This window comes from Ruditapes philippinarum, unplaced genomic scaffold, assembly GCF_026571515.1.
Source record: "Ruditapes philippinarum isolate M1 unplaced genomic scaffold, ASM2657151v2 ctg713_1_1_1_1, whole genome shotgun sequence".
NCBI classification, from domain to species: domain Eukaryota; kingdom Metazoa; phylum Mollusca; class Bivalvia; order Venerida; family Veneridae; genus Ruditapes; species Ruditapes philippinarum.
The window spans coordinates 942,448-955,117 of NW_026864226.1; the positions used below are offsets into that span (position 1 = coordinate 942,448).

Genomic DNA, 12,670 nt, shown 5'->3' on the forward strand with positions numbered 1-12,670 from the left:
TGAAGGGAATGGACATTTTTGTCACTGATAAAAATATAAATTAAAAACTTTATCTTCTTAATTTATCTTAAAGTAATAAAAACAGCGAAGACTTAAATGTTTTACGAATATGACTTTAATATAAATCCAATTACACTATAAGTCAGGATGGCCGAGCGGTCTAAGGCGCTGCGTTCAGGTCGCAGTCTGGTTCTCCAGGCGTGGGTTCGAATCCCACTTCTGACAAAGTTTTTTTCCTAGGTAATGAGTAAAAGTTTTATAATTTGAACTTATGAAAATCACTGCACGGGGGAATTACTCTATGTTTATATATAACGTAAATAAATTACTCTATGTTTATATATAACGCGTCAAATTGTTATATAATTTTATTACCCCTCACTTTTTTCGTAATGCTAATTTCCCATAGGCCTCTGGGAGTTATTTTTACTGTTAATGCAGGTGTACCACGTGACTAAGAATTTTGTACTGTTACATAGGTAACAGTATTTTTTAAGAGGTCACGTGGTCTATATCCTAAATAAAATAAAATAAAATGGCCGCCATTTTTTTCTCGATTCATTCTTATTTTCAAGTTTAAACCCCAATAGGACATCAGTTTGAACAGTTTGAACAGTTTATTTGAAAATGCTGGGCCTCATATATAGAGGCATCAGTCACATATACAATAATATATACATATATTATGACATATAAAGAGATATCCACGAAATATGCTGATGTATTACATGGCAAATATAAATCAAAAATGAAAGTGTTACATTATGAAAATAAGCTTAGTTATCAGTTACTTAAATGCTGAAATAATTTTTTTACAGAATACTGCAAGTTTTAACAATATACTCCTATCTGTGCTATTCATTAACATAGAAAACTTGATTGAATTAACATTAGTACTATACTCTCTAGTAATATATTTTTTTCTATCAGTATTAAAGAATTGACAATTAAATAAATAATGATATTCATCTCCCAAGTGAGCTAGTATTGCACAAGTTACACTTAATTCAATTTTCTTGGTATATTACAAAATCTACCAGACTCAATAGGCATTTTATGGTTCATACATCTAAAGCGCAATAGTACCAAAGCTAAATGAGATGGTAAAATATCTAAAAACATTTCAAAATCTGAATTCACTTTTGTACATTCTATAATTCAGACATTTACTCGATTGTGACATTTCACTATGCCAATTTTGAATGAACTGATCTTTCAGTCTATTTTTAACAATTTTCTTAAACAATGGAAGAGAAGTGGCAACATTATTAATCCAAAAATTTGATAAACCCAGTGAATCTAGTAATTTACAAACACTATTCATCCATGGGAGTTTCAACACATTTCTACAATACAAAGAGTGTGACATATCATACAATATATGGCTTATTGATTCCTGTTTGCTACTTAAAATCTTATTCCAAAAGCACAAAACTCTACTTTTTATATGAATAGATAAAGGTAATATCCCTAAATCTCCATAAAGCATACAATTTGGAGTACTTTGTTTCAAATTTAATATGAGTTTATAAAATTTTAATTGAAATCTATCAATGATATTCACATTTTCAATTCCCCACACTTCGCTACCATATAACAATATAGGTGCTACCATGCTATCAAATAAATGAATTTGCATACTGATAGGCAAATCCAATTTTCTAGCCTTAACTATAATTGAAAACATAGCCTCACATCAATTTCTCCACTTAAGTCCCTATGACACTCATAAAATTTAGTTGTTTGCACCCTGGTGTGCTTTTCGCGTATAAAATATCTTTTTGCTGAATAGTCAAAAAGTGAACATCCGTTTTCAACGGAAGTAATTGCAATGTAAATAATTATGTGTCAAACTGGAACATGCAGACGATTTAAGCATGCAACAAAGGATTATTTAACAAATTTAATCAGTGAAACGTTACAGATATGGTGGACAGACATAGGATATCATCGTTATTTTGTCAAAAACCATGCTAAGAATATTCTGGAAACAGAAGGGTCAGATTTCACAGATCATAACCGTGTAGCCTGGAACCCCGTTGTATCGATCTATTTACCCATAAATCACAACTGCATTTAAAAAATTCAAATCTCCCTGAATATTTATTTTGTATCATTTATTTTGATCCTTTTGCTATAATATTTACATGGCAAACATCACTGATATATACTTTTTAGCTTTGGAATATACGAATATTTACAGACATGTCAAACAGGTTGAAGATTAAGGTCACGCCATTATATCGATGCATTGTGAGAATCGCTCAGTTAGCCAAAGTTTGGGAAGCCTTAACCATCTTTATGTTAGCTATTTCAGTCAATTTGAAACATATATGTCTGTTTTAAAATGTCAGCATAAACTTAGGAACTATTAACAGACAGTAAATGTACTTTTAATAAGAACACATTATTTATAAGTCTATTTATTATCTACAAAGTATGACGGTACTGGAAACATGCTTTTGATCATTTTACTGCACAAAAATAAATGCGAAAGATTTTCGTGACACTGTTGTAAATGTTAACAACCAGTAGGTGACGTATTTTGCAAAAAATCTAAAGATTTGTAAATAGATCGATACAATGAATAGCACGATACAATGGGGTTCCACTATAAATGGGTTAGTGTTTTGTTTTCTAAACAGAAACCTAGCTTATTGTATGTTTATGATTTGTAGATATCATCACTTGCTTAAAGAATAAAAGAAAAAGAAAACTTCTCAAGTAGGCCTACAGTAAAGTACACTTAAAACTTAAAAGGTAAGGACAGTTTAGTTATTGTTACTCTTGGTTTATTTTTGTTACAGTTAGATTTAGTTGACAATTTCAGATCATCTCAGTATTTTTGTTCGGGGTAATAAAATAAATAACACATGGGTTTGTGAGTAACAGTAAAAATATCATCCCTCGTAAAAATACTGTTACCCTCGGCTACGCCTCGGGTAACAGTATTTTCCTCGGGATGATATTTTTACTGTTACCCACAAACCCATGTGTTATTTATATAATAGTATAGTTAGTGTAAAAATGTTTCTTAATAAATGGTTTTATCACAATTAAAGTACGGCACATGAGGCTATCGCATGAGTGTAGATTTAATACTAAATTTATTGTTCAAACGAGTATAATATTGTTTTATTCAACAAGTTCAATAAATTAAGTATTGAATACACTTACAAAAAACATACACAAGAAGATAATATCTATTTAATAAGAACGGGAGTCATTTTTCTTCGAGTCACGCTAACATTAGCGTGACATTTAATACGATCATCTGATCATTGGCTAATTCGAAAACATATGGTAAGAAACCACATATGCTGTTCTTCCATTTTTTGTAAACATTGCTTTTAAATTGCATGCTCGGTAAAAACAAGTAATTTTACAGGGGGTGGGGTACAAATTTAAGCAATAGCCAAAAAAAATCTACAGTACATAGTGTACACTTTGTAATATGTTGTATGTGTAGTGGCAGTGTTTCCATGGTTTCTGTAGCCTGTATATGTGCAGGTATTTTTTTACCAGAGGGACGTATGAAATGCTTTGTTCTTGGTTTAGGACCACAGCAGATTTTGGGCTTCAACGGTTGCACATGTGATAATTTTGAATAGATTTGCAATGGTATGACATATAATTATGTTCTCGACAGGTTGTGTACTTTGGGATCAGAATTATCAGACATATTGCTTGTTCGTAGGACATTGACGGCAGGAACTTGCAATGTAAATGATCCAGCTAGCTTATGGAACGTCGGTGGTTCTACTCAGATGCCCGTTCATGCTTGAAATAATGCACAGTGGTCTTCATCCACCAGTCAAGCTGGGATATCGCCATGCGACCCTTTCTGTGTTGGTGCCGCTTAAAACCTGACAAAAAATAATAAATGCATGTACATAATAACAAATAATGGTTAGTACATGACACACTCAGTTTTAAGTTTTAGCTTCCCAGATCTATAATGATTTAACGATATATATCTGATAGTTACTATTAAATATCATTGTACAACCTTTCTGTAGTTTTTTTTTATTTTGAGTAAAAGTAATAAAAATAAGTTTTCACATATAGATTTCAGATAGTTATCATGCACTATTTCAATTGATAATCAAAATTCTTACATTGAATTACAAATTGACAATAGATTTAACTTTTAGCAATAACCTCTGCGTATATGTAAGTGTTAGTTAAGTGATATTTTAACAATTGAGAGACAGGTTTATTTAATTAAAATCTTAACAGACAAAGCAATTCATTCTAGATAATCAGAATAAGACGAAACATATTGCTTTCTCTGTCGGGTACGGACACCGTGCATGCCATGTGTCAAGCCCTTTTTAAGACACATAGTACTTAGTGATTAGATACCTAGCTTCATGCACTTCCCACGGAGTATGAGCTGAAGTTTAAGATAGACTGCCGAAAATAGGCCATTGTACATACAGCACATTGTACAGTAGGTCAATGAACACCTAAATATACATTAACTAGAGACACGATTTAAAGGAGGTAGCCCCGATAAGGACTGTTGGTGCCAATTGAACGGCCTGTCTTTCAAGTTGTCTCTTCTACCAAGGGGGTCGATCGCCTTGCCACCGTTCCTTGTCGTCACTGCCGACTTTGTATGACCACTGCCCTTTGCTTCAGTAAAGACATCGGCATCTGGTCCGCAGATACAAGTTCTGGCCATTGTTCATTTTTTCCATCACGATGTCTTAAAGTCTTCTGATGATGCCCTGTTCCTCTCAACCACGTGCACGTACCGAGACAGCAGGTTGTAAGCAATGGGCGCGTTCCGTTCCTCTCGGTGTCAGCTATGCAAGCAAGCTGTACTTGACTGTTATGTAAAACCATTTCAGGCGATTTCCTAATTTTTATTAACTATAGATAGATTTTACAGTAATGGGTACCATACGCTTTATTCCGTTTATATCGACTGGGAAACAAATAATAACAAAGACATATTATATATGAACATTGCGAGTGTTCGCTGAACAAAACTCACGCACGCACTAGTAGGGTTAGACTTTATCCTACTTTTTTAATGGAACAAAATGCAACCAATGTAATGTCAAAACAGTGAATTTATCCTGCCCTTTTAAATAGACAAAAATGCAACCGACCTAATGTCAAAACAGTGAAAAGAATGCTGATTTCACCGCCGAGACTTGGGTAAAATAAAAGCTTCTTATCTATATGGGCATTTCATAAACCAAAACAATATAATAATCAGTTCAATAAAAACAAACGCTTTTCTAAAGCTTGCGACGTTTAGTCTTCTTCAGAAAAAATTGACGTTTATAAAATAACAAATGACAAATGACGCAACGTCCGTTTAACTATACGCTAAACAGAACGTGACGTTAACGCGGGAATAAAAAACGTTGTCAAATAAATACAGAATCTTTCATGAATATAAATACAGCAGTATACAATAAATTACACATATAATATGGATCTGCACATGTGATACAAAAATTCTCATAATTAATAATAATAAAAATCCTTGATATGAGAAAAAACATACTACATGTATATGTATACCGGCTCAATAATGACCAAGTTATATATTGTACAAAACTTTTGCATTCATACCATTAGGAGATAATGTGTTAAGCTTATAAATGAATCCAGTATGATTCTTATAATAAGCGTTCCATATCATCGGAGACAATCTCTATGGGCATAAATTTAAAATCCTTAATACAATGATTAGTTTTATTGAAGTGTGTAGCGACAATGGTTGAAAATAACGGATCGGAAAAATTGTTGATATCAAACCTATGGCTATTCATGCGTTTAGACACTTGTTGCTTCGTTTGACCAACATATATTGCTCTTTACATTTATCACAAGTGACAAGATATATAACATTTTTCGTAGAACAATCAGTATTGTTATTTACATGATAATTCTTACCAGGAATATCAGTACTACTAAATATATTGCTTTCAATAATGGAGCTGCAATGTGTACATCTACTTCTATTACATTTGGATGAACATTTCACATTTTTGTTATTAGACCTTATATTAGAATTAACGAGAATGTCTTTTAGATTTTTGCGTCTTTTAAATGCAACCAAAGGTTTACTTTCATGAAGCTTTTGCACAGAACATTTACTTGAAAGTTCAAGTAAATCCCAATACTTTTTAATGATATTACTAATATTAGGTAAAGTTGGGTCATACTCAACAACAAAGGGTATAACACTGCCATCATTAGTTTTGTTGTTAGTGCACAGGGCCTCGTCTTGTGTTAGACATGATACCTTACTAAGTGCATTATCAATAACATTGATAGGATAATTTCTTTCTTTGAAGTATGTACGTAAATTCTGTAAATAATCGTTGAAAACATTATCGTCAGGTTTTTTTTATAAACCAAAACATTCATTTAGTGCCATTATATATTAAGTACTTGATAGAGAAAAATTGTACATTCAGCATTCTTAATTATTTCTTTTAAAGGCAAATTATGCCTCAGAAATAAATGCAATTTTACTTCTAACATGAATTTTATTGTATTTAAATAATGGCTTCAAACAATATCAGATGCTTGTTACCTGAAGAAAGTAGTAGTCAATGTGAACTAATTTGTCAAGAGCACAATGTAAACAAAATAGTGTTTTGAACTCCATACAAAATACTTATTCACTATAACTGTACTTATTGCCAAATAGCTACAGATGTAAAAGATGGTTCAGATGGTGAAACTTTATGGAAACTATAAAAGTACATAAAAATTAAAGAACCAACACTGTCAAGGTCATATAATTAGTTTCAAGCTCCAAATGGAGGAAAACCCTGACATATTAGTAGAACGAACCCCATTCTGAAAGCTAGCCATGTAGGTTACTCACTGGAAAGAATCCACGCAAAGGCCCTAGGTGGAAATCGAACCTATGTCAGTGATGGGCAAGTGGTTTGAAGTCAGAGCAAAATGCAAATTATTTAATTGTTATTAATTTAAACAAATCGTTGATAAAAACGTTTACCTGTATGTGCTTTGTGCTAAAAACTACATCTTTTAATTAAATCTAGTGATTGGAACAAAATGTCATCAGAGTCGTTATCGTCAGCCACTACTTATATGAATACCAATAGTTTGATGGTGTGTAACTTTGTTTAGAAAAGACCTGGTCACGTACATGTATTTCATTAAACATCTCAGGCGCTACGCTCTCTCGACGCCATATGAAATTCGTGACTAAACTGAAATACATCGTACTCGGTCGATATCCTAAACGTAATTTAATGCAGTGAGTTGTTTCCAATATATCGAGTAAAAGTTCACCTAAATGAAGTAAATTTATAGATATAAAGTAAACAGTATATATTATTACCCCTCACTTTTTCGTAATGTTAATTTCCCATAGGTCTCTAGGAGTTATTCTTACTGTTAATGCAAGTGTACCACGTGACTAATTTTGTACTGTTACATAGGTAACAGTATTTTTAAACAGTATACAATCTGGTCACATGGTCTATTTTCTAAATAAACTGATATAAAATGGCCGCCATTTTTCTCTCGATTCATTCTAATTTTCGACGACAGGGCATCGCCAAAGTAACTATTACTCTCATAAAATTTAGTTCTTTGCACCCTACAGTTCCTTTCGCGTATAAAATATATTTTTTGTTGAATAGTCAAAAGGAAACATCCGTTTTCAACGGAAGTTATTGTAATGTGACTTTGTTTGTTTCATTTTACGCCTTTTTCAACAGTATTTCAGTCATATAGGCGGGTAGTTTCCTAACCATCGTTCCTGAAGAGTTACACCAGTACTAGACTACCTTCCTCCGCGCTAAACTACCAAAGCTTCTCCCGGGGATCGAACCCACGCCAGAGAGGTAACTGGATTAGAAGTCATCGACTCTAACCCCTCGACCACGGAGGCGGTGACAAATTTTGTGTCAAACAGTGAAACGTTACAGATAAAGTTGGTGGACAGACATCTGTAGGATATCATTGTTATTTCTAAATGCACTTTGTCAAAAACCATGCGAATAATATTCTGGATGCAGAAGGATCAGATTTCACAGATCATAACCTTATAAATGGGTTAGTGTTTTGTTTTCTAAATAAAACACAGCTTATATTATGTTTTTGACTGGTAGATATCATCACTTGCCTAAAAATAAAACAGCTTCTCAAGTAGGCCTACAGTACACTTAACACTTGCAAGGTAAGGACAGTGTAGTTACTGCTTCTCTTGGTTTATTTTTTTTACAGTTAGATTTAGTTGACAAATTCAGATCATCAGATGTAGTATATGTTCGGGATAATAAAACAAATAACACATGGGTTTGTGGGTAACAGTAAAAATATCATCCCTCGTAAAAATACTGTTACCCTCGGCTACGCCTCGGGTAATAGTATTTTCCTCGGGATGATATTTTTACTGTTACCCACAAACCCATGTGTTATTTATATAAATTGTATACAGTGTAACTTCCGAATTCCGGAAAACTTCTGAAATCCGGAAACTTCTAAAAACCAAACAATTTTTTCGGTCCCGATTTTTTCCCTTCTATTTTCTATTAATATAATACTTCTGAATTCCGGAACTTCTAAATTCTGAATTCCGGACGATATTTTCGTAAAATTAGAGTCAAATCAATGCATTTTTACCTCCAAAAACCGGAAATATCCAAAGGTGTGAAATACATTGTAAATCGAGAATGTTTACCCTACAGGATGATTTAATCTCCCTATCGATTGTTTACTAATTGGCGGTGATCATGTTATTTGACACGCGTTAAAATCACAAACTGTGAAATGGTATGTATGAAGTGATGGGTTAATCAAAGTAATTTACGGCGGTCAGTTAATTTGAAGTGTTTATTAGCGGATTAAATGACAATAAATTGTACAATGTATGCATCAAACGTCTTTAGGGATTTTATTGCATTTGATGTAATAATTAATTAACTAGCATCGGACGATATGTAAGTTAATGCAATTAAAAACATTTCTACAAACTGATCGAAATTCAAAAGCATTTGTTTGCAGGTAAGATAAAAATATATTATTTTCATTCACATCTTTATCTTGATATAAAGATTATTATATATGATATTACAGTAATGTTCACATCTTCCTTGACATTTAGTGATATTAAGCGGCTTAGTCTTGTCCACATTATCATAAACCTCTGAAATCCGAACTTTTTGACAAGTCCCATGGGTGTTCGGTTTTCGGAAGTTACACTGTATCTATTAAAATGGTTATAGAAACCGAAACTATTATGATAGTCACATATATTTATCAAAATTCTAACGAAATAGTTTTCAATTTATTTCTAGTCAAATATATACATTCGTTATACATGTAGTGATGTACATCGTCAAAAAATACACTGTTTTCTGTTAAACATCTAAACGACTTTCCATCCGTGTTAAATCCGAGGTTATTATTAATTATAGCCAAGATGTGCTGTTTGGTAGGTATACAATTCCATTTATTGTACTGCAGTTCACATTGAGTTGAATTGAATATAACTGGTCAAAATGCATTAGCATGGGACTGAAAACAAATTACAGTTTAATCATCCTTTCATATTTAAAGCTTTTTTCGCCCGAATCACGTTTTTCACGTGGCTACTTGACTTCATTGCCACTATCAAATGCCAGTCTTTTGCTTAATATTGTACATCTAAGCTCAGCAGGAAGGGTCTGGAATACTGTTTTACATTCATCAATTATTTCACGGACAGTGATCTGTTTTCCGTTTACGTTTAGTTTATCTGAATGATAGCTGGTGCTGAGAGTTTCAGGTACATACGAGCCATAATATATTCTATGTGGCATTTTGGCGAGCATGTCCACAGCGTTGTCTACAAGGGATTTGTAATTCAGTGCCAAAGACGTCGTTAGAATACTCAAACATTGTCGTGTTGGCACTACGTGATAGTAACAACTATTATTATAATTTTTTTTAGCAGATACATAATCTTTTTCAAGCCAGTTTTTCATAACCGATTTGCAACTTTGGATGATAGAGTCAACTTGATATTCCTCCGCTATATGTACAATGCGTAGAACATTAGCTTCTGAAAAGAAATAAAGAAATGCAATTAGACAGGGCCGAGGTGTTACTGGAATTCATTCAATTTTGCCAAACCGTTTGCTAAAGATCGAAAACTACTTTCAAGTAAATCGATTTTGTTTTACTATGTGCACAAAACAAAACATATAATTATTATATTATTTCTTTTTCTTTTTTTCTTTTCTTTCTTTGTCTTTTTTTTGCTGCCTAGGTATTATATGATAAGGAAATAACTATGCGGTAAGTGAAACTGAAAAAAAATGCATAAGTATACAGAAAAGTAGGAATTAAGAAGAACATCCTTCTTACATTGTCAAGCATATTTTATTCATTTACATTCTAACTTATAACTTAGTTCTCACCATTATGTTAGACTGTGTAATGACGTTTTAATTAATTTGATAAGAAAAAAACTTAACACATACAGCATGACTTTGACCGTTAAAATGCAATTATACCAGACACAGTAAATGGGGATTCCCTATCCCGCAACAAATCCTACCGAAACAATAGATATAGGAATTATATATAATAGTTATATATAGCTTTTAATCATGGAAACAAAAGCATTTACACAAGTCGATAGACTTAACGCATACCTATTAATGTACTAATATATTTGCTATGTAAAACGCGTACGATAAAAAGAAAACATTTTAATGCTATGTAGACATATTGAAAAAAAATGCATATGTTACCATCAAATTGATTTGGCATCATTGATGCCAACACTATAAAGGGTTGAGAATTGAGTATCGCTCAAGCCGGTGCAAGGGGGCGTGAGGGATGTTGCACTTATTCATTATCCCTCATGTACAGACTCAATCAAACCGAGTCTGCAATTCTTATGTTATTTTGTTGTGATTAATGCTTCCGAGGGATCACTTTGTTTCCAGAATTTTGTACTTCACAACAGCAGGTGTCAAGTGCCGTGTGGCAGCCTTAAAAAGTTGCCCCGTACTTCACTTCAGTGTTGTTATATTTTCTGGTCCTTCGGGATCATTGATGCCAACACTATAAAGTGTTGAGAATTGAGTACCGCTCAAGCCGGTGCTAGGGGGCGTGAGGGATGTTGCACTTATTCATTATCTCTAATGTACAGACTCAATCAAACCGAGTCTGCAATTCTTATGTTATTTTGTTGTGATTAATGTTCCGAGGGCTCACTTTGTTTCCAGAATTTTGTACTTCACAACAGCAGGTGTCAAGTGCCGTGTGGCAGCCGTAAAAAGTTGCCCCGTACTTCACTTCAGTGTTGTTATATTTTCTGGTCCTTCGGGATCATTGATGCCAACACTATAAAGTGTTGAGAATTGCGTACCGCTCAAGCCGGTGCTAGGGGGCGTGAGGGATGTTGCACTTATTCATTATCCCTCATGTACAGACTCAATCAAACCGAGTCTGCAATTCTTATGTTATTTTGTTGTGATTAATGCTTCCGAGGGATCACTTTGTTTTCAGAATTTTGATATTAAGAAAATACTATGCTAGTGTCTGATATAACATATTTTATCAGACAAATGATACATCCACGGCCTTGACACTAATTTTGGTATTCTAATTATTATGTTTTCAATTTAATATATGTTTCTTTCTTTAAATTTCAAATGAAACAAAAACCTGTTAAAAAAACCTTTCGAGTTCATGACGGGTGCAATACAGGCCATGGTCATATCTATAAGAAAATGTTTTTTAAGTCAATTGTAAGGGAGACTTTATATATAAAACATCTATTTGGTTCAAAGTGTATCGGTTTAAGATTTTTAAAACTAGTGAGAGGTACGAATATTGTATTTTCAATGTGTATTGATGGGGTGTCTGATAAAGCTGTGATCATGGATGACTGATAAAGTTAAATATATTAGACATACACCTTATCAGCAGAAATCAATGTCATGACATGATAAAGGTACTTGTGATGCTTTTGTGTTGATTACATTATCCCATTCAGTTTCGAATCTCACGATTCATTGATTAGAGACAAAATACCATAAGTAAACAGCCTCCTCTTTCCTGATAAAGGAAATGACTTTGTTAAGCTGATGAAAGGCATAGATAAACTTTAACAACGGTAATATGTACACGCAATTAAGGATAAACATAACATTAAATATTTATGGCATTAATAAAATATGATTCTTTACCTGAAACTGGCTTTAATGTCCCAGGATGAATACACATCAAAAATTCATGAAAGTCTGTATAGCTCTTCTCTTTCAACAAGACTGCTGATTGCTGCTTTTCTTTTAAATCATTCTTAAATATGGCCTCAAAAACCGGTGAAGACAGTATTAGTAGGTTTTGTGACACATACAGCTCTTGTTGATCATCGAAAACAAAACGTACTTCATCCGTACACTTTCCAGGTGCAGTAAATGGCTCCGGACACTTTGGACTTTCTCCCTCATTCTCATTTTCTGTGTGTGTACTCATTTCAAATATCTTTTGTTATCAAATACTTGAATAAATAAATTGATACAAATGTTTTTTATTCTTCTTCAATCAGCCATTAACGAATACAACAAGTTTAGAGAAATCAATCCTAGCAGTAGAAATTTATAAAACAATAAATATGGCCACAATGAATTTTATCTACATTTGTACGCGTTTAACTAAATAAAGA

General features: G+C 33.0%; 1 protein-coding gene and 1 non-coding gene across 2 annotated transcripts; one reads left to right on the forward strand and one right to left on the reverse strand.

Moving 5' to 3' along the window:
• The first annotated feature begins 141 nt into the window (after positions 1-141).
• Positions 142-225, forward strand: Trnal-cag (transfer RNA leucine (anticodon CAG)). Its single transcript has one exon. It is a non-coding gene; the product is annotated as a tRNA-Leu (tRNA).
• A 9,016-nt stretch (positions 226-9,241) lies between these two features.
• Positions 9,242-12,670, reverse strand: LOC132724901 (uncharacterized). The gene is made up of 2 exons (XM_060709887.1): positions 12,192-12,670; positions 9,242-10,051 (listed from the first exon to the last, which is right to left on the reverse strand). Exons 1-2 carry the CDS (start codon positions 12,478-12,480, stop codon positions 9,600-9,602), a joined length of 741 nt encoding a protein of 246 aa, XP_060565870.1. The 5' UTR covers positions 12,481-12,670; the 3' UTR covers positions 9,242-9,599.

Bases quoted from the DNA above. Each gene is read 5' to 3' on its own strand.
- LOC132724901 (XM_060709887.1), bottom strand. From the start codon at position 12,480: ATGAGTACACACACAGAAAATGAGAATGAGGGAGAAAGTCCAAAGTGT. The intron at 10,052-12,191 runs GTAAAGAATCAT...ATTTCTTTTCAG, and splicing joins GACATTAAAGCCAGTTTCAG to AAGCTAATGTTCTACGCATT.